The 14,706-nt window shown below is 43.3% G+C and overlaps 2 protein-coding genes across 5 annotated transcripts in view; both read left to right on the forward strand.

Moving 5' to 3' along the window:
• FOLR1 (folate receptor alpha) overlaps positions 1-11,731 on the forward strand; it is a 25,720-nt gene extending 13,989 nt beyond the window's left edge. Inside the window, exons 6-7 of one of the 2 annotated variants that reach the window (XM_032258973.1) lie at positions 2,736-2,740; positions 11,122-11,730. In XM_032258973.1, coding sequence (XP_032114864.1) covers positions 2,736-2,740; positions 11,122-11,298 — 182 coding nt within the window. In that variant the 3' untranslated portion in view covers positions 11,299-11,730. Of the gene's footprint in view, positions 1-2,735; positions 2,741-11,121 lie in introns of both variants that reach the window. The other variant, XM_032258974.1, reaches the window with a different exon arrangement.
• On the forward strand, positions 8,636-14,150 carry FOLR2 (folate receptor beta). Of its 3 annotated transcripts, none has more exons than XM_032258978.1 (5): positions 8,636-8,830; positions 10,443-10,613; positions 12,892-13,080; positions 13,196-13,331; positions 13,488-14,150. In XM_032258978.1, the coding sequence occupies exons 1-5, from the start codon at positions 8,804-8,806 to the stop codon at positions 13,778-13,780; spliced, it is 816 nt and encodes a 271-aa protein (XP_032114869.1). In that variant the 5' UTR covers positions 8,636-8,803; the 3' UTR covers positions 13,781-14,150. The 3 variants fall into 3 exon arrangements, with proteins under 3 accessions (XP_032114869.1, XP_032114871.1, XP_032114870.1); XM_032258979.1 differs by having other exon boundaries at positions 8,706-8,824; positions 13,488-13,921; XM_032258980.1 differs by lacking the exon at positions 10,443-10,613 and having other exon boundaries at positions 8,683-8,830.
• The last annotated feature ends 556 nt before the right edge of the window (positions 14,151-14,706 follow it).

Below are 14,706 nucleotides of genomic sequence, written 5' to 3' on the forward strand. Positions count from 1 at the left end.
TCCAGGCACAGTGGTTCATACCTGTAATTCCAGCACTTTGGGAGGCTGAGGCAGGAGGTTCACTTGAGGCCTGGAGTTCAAGAGCACGCTGGGACACATAGCAAGACCTCATCTCTCTCTCTATATATATATACTTATAAAAGGCAGCTTCCTGTTTTTCTTTGGAAGGGGTTTTTGGCATGCATCAAGTACCCCAACTTTTCAGTTACCTCCCAAAGGTCTCTGTCCTAAACATCTTAAGTCTGGGAGCCAAAGGGACTACGCATATGTGAGTCTTTCTTTTGTTTTTGTTTTTGTTTTGAGATAGAGTCTTGCTCTATCCCTCACGATGGAGCATAGTGGCGCCATCTCAGCTCATTGCAACCTCCGCCTCCTGGGTTCAAATGATTCTCTTGCCTTAGCCTCCCATGTAGCTGGGATTATAGGCATGCACCACCATGCCTGGCTAATTTTTTTGTATTTTTAGTAGAGATGGGGTTTCACCATGTTGGTCAGGCTGGTCTCAAACTCCTGACCTCAAATGATCCGCCTGCCTTGGGCTCCCAAAGTGCTGGGATTATAGACGTGAGCCACTGCACCCGGTCATATATGAGTTTTTCTAGATCACAGAACAAAGAGGTAGTTTTAAATTGGTGCACAAACAGTTCCAGGGCTATGCTCCCTCGGAGCAATTCAGAAAAGGAGAGGGAATATTTAGTTCCTATTTTGTCTCTATATGTGGCTTACAGTACACTTCCAGTGGCTACTTGATGACCTGACAGCTAACAAATTTGCACCAGTGAGGTCATGGGGCAAACAAACAATAGCCTTATTACAGCTTAGCAAGGGAATTTCATGAAACTTTCCCCTGGCCCACCCCGTAAATAAATCCAGGTCTACTTATTCTTCCAGGAAGGAGCTTGGCCATGCACTGAGTGCCACAACTTCTATGGCTCCCACCCTGGGGACTGTCTCCTTAATGACCTAGCTCTTGATGTTGATGGAGCTTTGTATTCTTGGGTGGGGCTGAGACCACAGAAAACAAAGAAGTGAACATATAATAGTCAGGCTTCCAACAGCTATTTCCCCAGGATCAGAAGGTGCAACCTGAATGTTAGTATAGGCATTTGCCAAAGATACAGATCTTCTTCTCAGCTTAGTGCAGACAGAATGAGAGATAAACACCTGTATTCAGCTTTACCATAAAAATAGAAGTAGCTGAAACACATACCCAACACTCCAAACTTTCCAGCTATACCTACAGAATCTGGCTTCTGCCTTATTGGTCTCAGAATACTAAAATGATATGACAGAAACTCCAGGTGGGCACCAAAAACAGAATAGAGGTCTGGACAAACATAAAAACTTGAGAGGCACCTTAAAATCTCTGGTCAGACAGATAGGCAAGAGCCTTCTCCTACACGAGGCCAGCTAGACAAGAGTAAGAGAGATAGTGATACGGTCAGGCTTTGTGTCCCCAGCCAAATCTAATCTTGACATATAATCCCCCTAATTCCCAAGAGCGAAGGGAGAGACCAGGTGGAGGTAACTGAATCATGGGGGCAGTTTCCCCCATACTGTTCTTGCGATAGTGAGTTCTGACGAGATCTGATGGTTTTATAAGAAGCTCCTCCCCCTCCTGCTGCCTTGTAAAGAAGGTGCCTTGCTTCCCCTTCGCCTTCAGCCGTGATTGTAAGTTTCCTAAGGCCTCCCCAGCCATGCTGAACTTTGAGCCAATTAAACCTCTTTCCTTTAAATGGTACCCAGTCTTGGGAAGTTCTTTACAGCAGTATGAAAATGGACTAATACAGATAGTTATTTTATCTAATGTGCAGAAACCAACACAGAGAGTCAAGGAAAATAAAGTAATAGAGGAATATGTTCTAAACAAAAGAACAAGATGAATATACAGAAGCTGATCTGAGTGAAGTGTAGATATGTGATTTACCTGACAGAGAATTCAAAATAATGGTCATGGAGATGCTTACCGGGATGGGGTGAGCGATGTAAGAACAAACTGACAATTTTAATAAAGAGAAAGGAAGTATTTAAAAAGCACTGAATAGAAATAGTAGAGCTGAAGAATACTATAACTGAAATGAAAAATTAAATAGTAAACTAGATCAAGTAGGAAAAAAATAGTGAATTTGAAGACAGGTTACTGGAAATTACAAAATCTGAGGACCAAAAAGGAAAAAATAATGAAAAAGACTGAGGGTAATTTAAGAGACTTATGGAACACCATTATGCATAACCACATACACATTATCAGTATATAAAAAGGATAAAACAAAGAGAAATGGCTAGAAAACATATTCAAAGAAATAATGGCAGAAAACATCCAGAACCTGGGGAAAGAAATAGAAATTCAGAACTAGGAAGCCCAAAAGACATCTAATGAGATTAATCCAAAGAGACCCACACCAAGACACATCATAATGAAACTGTCAGAAGTTAAAGACAAAGAGAAAGTTTTGAAAGCAGCAAGGGAAAAGTGAAATATTACATGCAAGGAAACCCATGAGATTATCAGTGGGTTTTTCAGCAGAAACCTTGCAAACCAGAAAGAAATAGAATAATATATTCAAAATCCTTATAGGAAAAATAAATTTTAACCAAGAATACAATACCAAGTAACCCTGTCTTTCAAAAAGGGAGGATGATAAAGACTTCCTGGGATTAATAAAAGATGAGTGTATCACCATTAGACCTGTCTTATAAGAAATGCTACAGAAAGTTATTTAAGGTAAAAAAAGAGGATGTTAATTAGTAACATGACAACATATGAAAGTATAAAACTCACTGGTAAAAGTAAGTACGTTGTCAGGCCTGGTGTGGTGGCTCACACCTGTAATCCCAACAGTTTAGGAGGCTGAGGTAGGTGGATCACCTGAGGTCAGGAGTGTGAGGCCAGCCTGGCCAACATGGTGAAATCTGCATCTACTAAAAATACAAAAATTAGCTAGGCACAGGCCTGTAATCCCAGCTATTTGGAAGGCTGAGGAAGGAGACTCACTTGAACCCTGGAGGCGGAGGTTGCAGTGAGCCAAGATCGCGCTGCTGCACTCCAACCTGGCCAACAGAGCAAGACTGTCTCAAAAAAAAAAAAAGTAAGTATGTTGTGCAATTCAAAATATTTAAATATTATAATTGCAGTGGGTAAATCAATTTTATATCTCTACTATAAAAGTTGAAAGATCCTAGCTACTTGGGAGGCGGAGGCAGGAGAATTGCTTGAACCTAGGAGGTGGAGGTTACAGTGAGCTGAGATTGCACTATTGCACTCAAGCCTAGGCAAGAGGAGTGAAACTCCAGCTCAAAAAAAAAAAAAACAGAAAGAAAGAAAGAAAGAACAACTAGTAAAAACAAGTAAAGCTACAGTACTTTGTTAAGAATACAAATTATTTTACTTTAGAGAGCTGAGGCAGGAGGATTACTTGAGCTCAAGAGTTTGAGACCAGCCTGGGCAACATAGTGAGACCCTGTCTCTACTAAACAGGTGTAATTTTTACCTGTTCCTGTATAGATGATGTAATGATACTGACAAAGGAATTTAAGACAAAAATTGTTAAGAGACAAAGGAAGACATTTAAAAATGATAAAAGATCAATCCACCAAGAAGACATGGCAAATAAAAACATAAAGGCAACTACCAAAAGAGTCCCAAAACACATGAAGCAAAAAATAACAGAATTGAAGAGAGAAATACATTATATGACAATAACAGTTGGATATTTCCATATCCCACTATGAGCAATATATAGAATAGGCAGAAGATCAACTAGGAAATAGAGAACTTGAACACTATAAACCAAGTAGATCTATCAGATAGCTACAGAACACCCCAACCAAGCAACAGCAGAATATATGTTCTTCTCAAGTACACATGAAACATATTTTGGGCTGTAAAAAAGGTACTAATAAATTAAAAATAATTGAAATAGAAGAAAATATCTTCCCTGATCACAATGGAATGACGTTAAAAATCAGTAAGATAAGAACATTTAGGAAATTCACAAATATATATAAATTAAATACACTTCTAAGTAACCTGTGAGTTAAAGTTTAAATCACAAGGGAAATTAGAAAATGCTTTAAGATTAATGTAATGAAAACACAAAATACCAAAACCTATGGGAGGTAGCTAAAGCGGTGCTTGGAGGGAAATTTAGATTTCTAAATGGCAATATGAAAAAGAATAATGATCTTAAATCCATAAGCTAACTTACTACCTTAAAACAAAACAAAACGGGCTGGGCTCGGTGGCTCACGCCTGTAATCCCGGCACTTTGGGAGGCTGAGGTGGGCAGATCACCTGAGGTCAGGAGTTCAAGACCAGCCTGACCAATATGGTGAAACCCCAACTTAAAAAAAAAAAAAAGGGCCAGGCACGGTGGCTCACACTTGTAATCTCAGCACTTTGGGAAACTGAGGCAGGCAGATCACTTGTGCCCAGGAGTTCAAGACCAGTAGGGGCAGCACGCTGAAATCCCATCTCTACAAAAAATACAAAAATTACCGAGGTGTGGTGGTGCATGCCTGTAGTCCCAGCTACCTGGGAGGCTGAGGTAGGAGGATTGCTTGAGCCTGGGAGGCAGAGGTTGCAGTGAGCTGAGATGGCACCACTGTACTCCAGCCTGGGCGAAAGAGTGAGACCCTGTCTCAAAACAAAACAAAATAGAAAAAGATGAGCAAAATAAACTAGGGAAAAGAAGGAAATAATAAAGATTAGAGCAAAAATAAATAGAATAGAGGATAGAAAGACACCAAAAATCGACAAAATCAAAAGTTAGTTCTTTAAAAAGACCGACAAAACCGATGAGCTTTAGTTAGATTGATGAAGAAAAAAAGAGGGAAGAATCAACTCAATAAAATCAGGAATGACAAAGGGAACATCAGTACTGACCTTACAGAAATAAAAAGGATTATAAAGGAATAGTATAAAGAATTGTATGCAACATATTAGATAACACAGAAAAGTGAACATATGTCTATAAAGACACAAACTACCAAAGATAACATAAGAAGTAAAGAATACAAATAGACCTGTAACAAGTAAAGAAGTTGAATTAGTAATTTTTGAATTTCTCACAAAGAAAATTTCAGGTCCAGATGGCCTCAGTTGTGGTTTCTACAAACCGTCATTTATTTATTTATTTATTTATTTATTTATTTATTTATTTATTTATTTTCAAGGCAGGGTATCACTCTGTCACCCAGGCTGGAGTGCAATGGCATGATCACAGCTTCCTGCAGCCTCAACCTCCTGGGCTCAAGCAATCCTCTCACCCTAGCCTCCCAGGTAATTGGGATTACAGGTGCATGCCACCATGCCTGACTAATTTTTTAAAAATTATTTTTAGTAGAGAAAATATTTCATTGTTTCCCAGGCTGGTCTCAAATTCTTGAGCTCAAGTGATCCTCCCACCTCTACCTCCCAAAGTGCTGGGATGACAGGCATAAACCACCACACCTGGACCAAATGTTTAAAGAATAATTCATACCAATCCTTCACAAACACTTCCAAAAAAATAAAAGGAGGAAATATTTCTCAACTCATTCTATAAGTATCATATGAGCCAGTATTACTCTGCTACAAAATTGGGCAAAGATATCACAAGAAAAGAAAACACCGATCAGTATCTCTTATGAATTAAGATGTAAATCGTCTTAATCAAATACTAGCAAACTGAATCCAGCAACATGTCAAAAGTATATATTATTACCAAGCAGGATTTATTCCAGGAATGGAAAAATATGATTCCATTCATAATAGCATCAAAAATAATAAAATATGTAGGAATAAGTTTAACAAAAGAAGTAAAAGACTTTAACTATAAAATTTTTCTTTTTTTTGTAACTATAAAATATTATTGAAAGACATTGAAAACCTAAATACACAGAAGTAAATCTCATGTTCATCAATCAGAACACTTAATATTGTTAAAACGGCAATCCTCCCCCAAACTGATCTACAAATTCATCTCAAGACCTGTCAATTCCAAAAGGGTTTGAGACTATCATTGAATCGGAGTCTGCAGGGCAGACCCCTTAAAAGAAAAAAGAAAAGAAAAGAAAAGAAAAGAAAAGAAAAGAAAAGAAAAGACCTGTCAAAATCCCAGCTGGCTTTTTTACAGAAACTGAAAACCTGATCCTAAAATTCATATGGACATGAATGAGATCTAGAATAGCCAAAACTATCTTGAAAAAGAAAAGAATTGGAGAAGTCACACTTTTCACTTTCACAACTTACTACAAATCTACAATAATCAAGACAGCATGGTAGTGGCATAAGAAGAGACATATACATCAATGGAATCGAACTGAGAGTCCAGGTTTTTGGCAAGGTGTTGAAACATGGGGAAAAGAATAGTCTCCAACAAATGGTGCTGGGACACAACTGGATATTCGTATGCAAAAAAAAAGTTGGACCTTTATCTTACACCTTTACACAGGTATAACACATTTGTATAAATACATCTTTATACAATATTGAAAAACAACTCAAAATGGATCCATGACCTAAATAAACATAAAAGCAAAAATGATGAAAGTCTTTGAAGAAAACCTAAGGAAACTGCTTCATGACATTGAATTAGGCAATGAGCTCTTGAAGATGACACCAGTAGCACAGGAAACAAAAGTAAAAATAGATAATTGGACTACAGCAAAATTAAAAACTTCTGTGCATCAAAGGACAATCAACAGGCAACACACAGAATGGGAGAAAATATTTGCAAATCGTATACATGATAAGGGGTGAATCCAGAATACATAAAAGAATACTACGACTCAACAAAAAACAAATAACTCAATTTTAAAAATGGGCAAAGGACTTGAATAGAAATTTTTCCAAAGAAGATATACAAATGGCTGACAAGCATAGGAAAACATGCTCAATATCACTAATCATTAGGGAAATGTAAGTCAAAGTTACAATGAGGGCTAGGCATGGTGGCTCACACCTGTAATCCCAGCACTATGGGAGGCCAAGGTGGGAGGATCACGAGATCAGGATATGGAGACCATCCTGGCTACCCTGTGTCTACTAAAAATATAAAAACTTAGCTGCATGTGGTGGCACATGCCTGTAGTCCCAGCTACTTGGGAGGCTGAGGCAGGAGAATTGCTTAAACCAGGGAGGCAGAGGTTGCCGTAAGCCAAGATCATGCCACTGCACTCCAGCGTGGGCGACAGAGTGAGACACCGTCTCAAGAAAAAAAAAAAAAGTCACAAAAAGACAAATATGCATGATTCCACTTAGACAAGGAACTTACCTACGGTACAGTAGTCCAAATCCCAGAGACAGAAAGTAGAATGGTGGTTGGCAGGGGCTAGGGAAAGGGAAAATGAGGAGTTGTTTAATGGATATAGAGTCTCAGTTTTGCAGAATAAAAATGTTTCCAAGATTGGTTGCAAACAGTATGAATATATTTAACACTGCTGAACTGTACAGTTAGAAATGGTGAGGATGGCACATTGCATGTGATGTGTATTTTTACAACGTTTAAAAGGCCATCAAAAATTGCTTAATTATGTTTTCAGAAATGCCAGACAGTAATATATTGTTGTTTAACAGATTTGAGACAATTTTAATTTTTGTGACCCTTGACTTCTATATGTTAACTTTTTTTTTTTTTGAGATGGAGTCTTGCTCTGTTACCCAGGCTGGAGCGCGGTGGCATGATCTCAGCTCACTGTAACCTCTGCCTCCTGGATTCAAATGATTCTTGTGCCTCAGCCTCCCAAGTGGCTGGGATTACAGGTTCTCGGCACCATGCCCCACTAATTTTTGTATTTTTAGTAGAGACAGCGTTTTACCATGTTGGCCAGGGTGGTCTCGAACTCCTGGCCTCAAGCAATCTGCCCACCTCAGCCTCCCAAAGTGCTGGGGTTACAGGCATGAGCCACTGCACCCAGCCTATACCTCAACTTCTACCTGTGTCTACCTGGCTGTCTATAAATTAACCCGATAGCTGTCCCCACTCGTATGTGCCAGGCTTTTCCCTATACAATTCTGAACAAATTTTTAGTGAGCAAACTGAAGCTCAGTAAGGTCCAGTAACTTTTCCCAAGGTTGTGCAAGAGATGGAGCTCCCATTGGGTCCCATTGGCCTGATCCTAAAGCCTGGGTTCTTCTCCACCAGACCTTATCTCCATCGAGCTGGTCTCATCCTAAGAACCACTTAGGGTACCTACAAAATCCAGATACTCCCTGGGGATGAGCAATTCTTTTTTTTTTTTTTTTTGAGACGGAGTTTCGCTCTTGTTACCCAGGCTGGAGTGCAATGGCACGATCTCGGCTCACCGCAGCCTCCGCCTCCTGGGTTCAGGCAATTCTCCTGCCTCAGCCTCCTGAGTAGCTGGGATTACAGGCACGCGCCACCATGCCCAGCTAATTTTTTGTATTTTTAGTAGAGATGGGGTTTCACCGTGTTGACCAGGATGGTCCCAATCTCTTGACCTCGTGATCCACCCGCCTCGGCCTCCCAAAGTGCTGGGATTACAGGCTTGAGCCACCGCGCCTGGCGTTGAGCAATTCTTTAGATTTTGATGAATGTTGAATGTGTGGATGCTGGGATGAGTAATTAACAAGTAAGGCAATGAACGCAAACAAGAGTGACTAAATTGACATACTCAGGGAGCCTTGAAGAGGGTGGGGCCTGGAAGGGAAGGAAGAGAGGAAGGAGAATAGCTAAGTGGGGAATTTTCACTCTGTGCTTACCAGAGCACATTGTCTATCCTGTGCTGAGGCCAGAGGCCGTGGGGACAGCCTGGATCTACTGCCCACTTAAGAGAGAGGACAACTCAGACACAGCTGTGTATGCTCCCAGCAGCAACAGAGGTTCAGGCAAGATGCCCGAAGGAGGGAAGGGTGACAAGGGCAGTGGGGAGACTTGGCGGGTTTGTGCAGAGGGGAGGGACACATCTTTCTTTAGAAAGATTATGCTGGCTTCTGTGGGGAAGGCAACTTGAAGGGGAAGAAATTGGAAGAGGGAAGACTTGACACTAAACACAGCACCAAGGGCAGTGAGGTTTTGGAGGAACCTTTACTAGAGAGGGAGAGGAAGCAGTCTCCATTATCCACTCTAGTGACAGAGCCCAAAGGGATAGATCTGTAATGGCTGGGGGTGGGGATGAGGGTAGCAATGAACAGAGGAGATAGGGGCTGCTCCTTTTGTTGAGTGCTTTCCAGGACACCAAGTGCTGGTCTGGTGGCTCCAACATGGGAAACTTTTATGTTGTCTCTCAGGTCTAAGGGTCTCTTTACATTTCTTAAAAATTTATTTTTAAATTTTTAGGCTGGGTGTGGTGGCTTACGCCTGTAATCCCAGCACTCTGGGAGGCCAAAGCAGGTGGATCATCTGAGGTCAGGAGTTTGAGGCCAGCCTGGCCAACATGGTAAAACTCCGTCTCTACTAAAAATACAAAAATTAGCTGGATGTGGGGGTGCAAGCTCGTAGTCCCCAGCTACTCGGGAGGCTGAGGCAGGAGATTCACTTGAACCCAGGAGGCTTAGGTTGCAGTGAGCCAAGATCATGCCACTGCACTCCGGCCTGGGTGACAAAGTGAGACTCCATCTCAAAAAAAAAATGTTTTTAAATTTTTTTAAAACTTCTATTGTTTTTCAGGTGGTTTTTGGTTATATAGATAAGTTCTTTAGTGGTGATTTCTGAGATTTTTAGCACACCTGTCACCAGAGCAGTGTACACTGTAATAAATATGTAGTCTTTTATTCCTCACCCCTCCCCACCCTACCCCACTCCCAGTCTATATCATTCTTGTCAGCATTTGTTTTTTGAGAGGTAAGATGAGGTCTGCTGCATTAGCCCAGAGACAGCTGAGGAGGCTGGAAAGGAAAATGGTTTTCAGAGAAAAGGGAAGGAAAAAGTATGAGGAAGCAAAATTATTTAAAAAACACTGTCCTTTCCATTTCTGTGTCATTTAACCAAACACCACCCTGTGGGTTCTGTCAGTTGATCCTCACGCTGATCTAAGAACTTGGCAGAGCTGGGTGGCTGCCTTCCCCAGGGCTAACCGGGTGTCTAAGGTGTACAAGACCCCAGGTGATCCAGCGTCTAACCACAGAGCCCTTGCTGGACACAGGGATAAGACACTATGTGTCCCTGGCCCTGTTCAGGGGAGCAGGGAATGGACCCGAACGATTTAATTACTTTTCATAGATAAAGTCTAGAGAAAACGTGAGGATGCAAAGCATCTCCTCCAAATTGTGAAGGCTTACCCAGGGCCCACTCACTAATGCCAGTTCTCCTGGGCCCTTAAAGCCTGGGGGTGAGGGAGCCCTCTGGTCAACCCTCTCTACCCTAGCCTCAGGACCCCAGCATTGAAGGAACGGAGTCTGACCTCATTCATCACTGTAGGGATGGGGAGACTGAGGCAGGAGGTGAATGGGCTCCCAGCCTGGAGCCCTTTCCCCTCAGGACTTGGTCTCCCTACCCTAGGTCCCTCTGCAAGGACAGAAAGACATGGTCTGGAAATTGAAGCCACTTCTGCTTCTGGCCTGGGTAGCCACCATGTGCAGTGCCCAGGACAGGACTGATCTCCTCAATGTCTGTATGGATGCCAAGCACCACAAGACAAAGCCAGGTCCTGAGGACAAGCTGCATGACCAAGTATGGCTGGAGTGTGCCTCTACTAAGGAGGGGCTGGTTCTAACAGGGAGGAGGAAGTCAGGATGGTGGGGGAGGACTTGAGGGATCAGACACCTCCACACCCTGAATTTTTGCGGTGGGAGAAGATGAAAGTGGAGGGGGAAGAGTGGCTGAGGTGATTTCAGGGGGCCCTCCCCAGAGGTGGATACCATTTGGCAATGAAATTGAGTCATCATTCAATGGGCACCTGTCAGTTGTCATGTGTTTTTTGTATATACTGTAATTTCATATCCCCAGGGGTTCTTTGATGTAGGCAGATGATATTCTCCACATAACACAAGTAAGTGAAACTGAGGCTCACAGAAGCACATGGGCCCACACAGAAGTTGGACATGACTGGCCCCTGTGGTGGGGTAGGAGTAGGACTGGGTTGGGCTCCTCCTTTTGGTGGGTGAGAGACTAGGGAGGCGCTGGCTGTTCCCACCCTCACTATGTGCCGGTTCCATGGAGTGCCAAGGGAGAACAGGAGGAGGCCCCTTCCATCTGTAATTTGAGGCACAGGGGCTGTATATTTACAGTCTATATACATGTATGTCAGTGGATTGCAACCTTATTAGACTCAATATTTCCCTTTTATGACAGATATTTTTTAGATTCTCTTTTCTATCCTGCAATCAAATTCAAAAGAACCTATTTGTATGCATAATTTTGTAAATATCAACATAATGCTCTGTAATATAAAGGAGAAACAGAAAGTAACTTGTAATAAAATAATATATATTTCAACATGTCAGTTCTCTGGTATGACTACATTAGAAGGCATTAGGAAACAGCACATGCTTGCTTTTGTCATAAAATCATTATGAACGGGGAGCTACAAATGAAGATTGATACAGGTGTATTATATTGGTGATTTGAACACTGTAAGATACCATAATATAAGCAATGTTGCCGTTGATGGCATAATTTTCTAAAATAGTGAATAACTCTAGTAGAACAAAACACATAGTACTGCCTTCTATTTCATAGTGTTTGGAGTCCTGGAAAACCCAGTCTAGATTAAAATCTTGTGAAAATATTATGTGACTATATGTTAGACAGAGATAGATTTAAAAAGTAGGGCCTTTGCTTACTTTTTCTGTTTTTTTGAGAAGGAGTCTCACTCTGTTGCCCAGGCTGGAGTGCAATGGTACCATCTTGGCTCACTGCATCCTCTGCCTCCTGGGTTCAAGTGATTCTCCTGCCTCAGGCTCCCAAGTAGCTGGGGTTATAAGCACCCACCACCATGCCTGGCTAATTTTTTGTATTTTTAGTAGAGACGAGGTTTCACCACCTTGGTCAGGCTAGTCTCGAACTCCTGACCTCAGGTGATCCACCTGACTTGGCCTCCCAAAGTGCTGGGATTACCACCTTGAGCCACCACGCATGGCTTGGCTTTTGCTTACTTTTTCCAGCAAATATTTTCATGGGCCTACTATGTGTCTGGCACTGGCCTAGCCACTGGGACACAGATCTTACTACCTGCCAAGAAGAATGAATGTATTCAAACTCTATTACTGTATGGCTCACTCCTTCTCTTCCTTTGCTCAAAATGTCACCTACAATGAAGCGTTTTCTAACCCATTTAAAATGTCAGCAATCATTCCATATTTTACATTACTGCTCTACCTTTTCTCATATCATTTATCATATCCTGACATACCATATATATATATATATATATATATATTTTAGTTTCTTGCTGTCTGTCTCCTCTGACCAGAATGAAATTTCCATGAACACATATTTCTGTCTGTTTTGTTCTCTTCTGTATTCATAGCATCTATAACTGTGACTATCATAAAGTAGGTGCTAAATAGTAATAATAATAATTATTTTTTAAAGACGGGGTTTCACCATGTTGGTCAGGCTGGTCTTGAACTCCCGACCTCAGGTGATCCGCCTGCCTTGGCCTCCAAAGTCCTTGGATTACAAGCGTGAGCCACCACGCCCAGCCAATAATTATTTTTAAATGAGTATGTGAAAGGACTTTTTATGAAGTGTTGCGTGCCGCATAAATGATAGCTATTACTCCCATGACAAGGTTTCCCCTGGGCTCCCACAGCCCCCATCACACAGTTGTAATTGTGTTTCCTCCAAGAATGGGGTTCCTGGAGGCCTAGGACAGAGGGACCATCACAGTGAATATTCCCAGGACAACCTACCTAGGGCAGAGGAGTAAGAACCAAATGGGGGAGAGACAGGAGTTGGTAGAAGGAGGGTGTGGGGAGGCACTCAGTCCTGTGTCTTCCCCACCCAGTGCAGTCCCTGGAGGAAGAATGCCTGCTGTACAGCCAACATTAGCCAGGAGCTGCACAAGGACACCTCCCGCCTGTACAACTTTAACTGGGAGCACTGTGGCAGGATGAAGCCCGCCTGCAAGCGCCACTTCATCCAGGACACCTGTCTCTATGAGTGCTCACCCAACCTGGGGCCCTGGATCCGGCAGGTAGGATGTCTCCTCCCCACACCCCAGCAGACTGCCATCCCCCTCAATCACTTCAAGGCTACGGCTGCCAGCATCCCTGGCTGAGAGGAGCCCTGCCTCCCCACCTCCCACCCAGGTGAATCAGAGCTGGCGCAAAGAACGCTTCCTGGATGTGCCCTTATGCAAAGAGGACTGTCAGCGCTGGTGGGAGGATTGTCACACCTCCCACACCTGCAAGAGCAATTGGCACAGAGGATGGGACTGGACCTCAGGTGAGGGTGATTGAGGTGGGGTTAGGAAAAAGCAGACTGAGGTAGGGTTTGGAGAATCCTCAAGGATTTGGGGTGGGGTGATTTCTGGAGGGGGCCAGAAATGAGCTTCAGGGCCCAGGGGCTGAATGTCTGTGTCTACCATCTCTTTCCCTGCAGGAATTAACAAGTGCCCAGCCGGGGCCCTCTGTCGCACCTTTGAGTCCTACTTCCCCACTCCAGCTGCCCTTTGTGAGGGCCTCTGGAGTCACTCGTACAAGGTCAGCAACTACAGCCGAGGGAGCGGCCGCTGCATTCAGATGTGGTTTGACTCCACCCAGGGCAACCCCAATGAGGAGGTGGCGAGGTTCTATGCTGCAGCCATGAATGTGAACGCTGGCGCCCTGCTTCATGGGATTGGGGGTCTCCTGCTCAGCCTGGCCCTGATGCTGCAACTCTGGCTCCTTGGCTGAGTCCAGTCCTCCCAGACTACCTGCCCTCAGCTTGGATAACCAGGCTGGGTACCAGCTCCCACAAATGGCAGCATCCTAAGCATGCTTCCATTCGTTACCCAACACTCTGTTACCTGCTCAGTTCCTGCTCCATGGTGGGGCTTGGGGCTCTAGACTAACATATCCACGTCTGAGGAATTATTTTGGTTGTGAGTTTGTGGGTGGGTGGGAGACAGATTCTATAGCTTCTGGATTCCTTCAGATCAGAGCAACTGAACCTGTATTTTAACCCCAGCTCTGCTACTTGCTTTGTGAAAGTGAAACAGTTGCTTCACTGCTCTTAACCTTTGTTTCCTCCTGAATATAAAAAAGGATAATAGTCTTGCCCTCAGGCTTGTGAAATATAGAGGAGCTGTTGCCTAGAAAGCCCATGAGCCCAGTGTCTGCACATTAATAGTCTTTGGGGATCCTGTGGCTCCTGTTGCCCCAAGTGAGAGCCAGGTTCTCAGCTGATTTATCTTGGTCTCCAAACAGCCTCCCGGTACTGGGACTGGGAGTCCAAGAAAGGCTCTGGATTGCCAGCGGTTTGAAAAAAAAATTCACACTGCCTAATGTGATGCACATTGATGGAGCAGCGTTGGGGCTTGGGACTCCGAGGAAGAACAGAGCCAATTGGAGAGGGTAGTTTAGGGGGTTCCTGGAGTGGAATACTCAAGAGCCTGGAACTGATTCAGCGCTTCTGTGTCCTGGAGGTGTGGCTGGAAGAGTTAGAAACCCCTAGGGGTTTCCGGGGTGAGGAGCCTCTGGCGCCTTTGTCTACTCCTAGGATTGGTGGATATGCCCATCTTAGGGTTTGCTCTGTCTTGGGGGTTGCTCTATCTTCGCACAGCCGTTGGGAGCTGGGCCTGAGCTATCTCTGGATCTCCCAACACCCCTTTCCCTTTGGC

The sequence above is a fragment of the Sapajus apella genome, unplaced genomic scaffold, assembly GCF_009761245.1.
Source record: "Sapajus apella isolate SASKATOON/1434 unplaced genomic scaffold, GSC_monkey_1.0 scaffold106, whole genome shotgun sequence".
Lineage (NCBI taxonomy): Eukaryota > Metazoa > Chordata > Mammalia > Primates > Cebidae > Sapajus > Sapajus apella.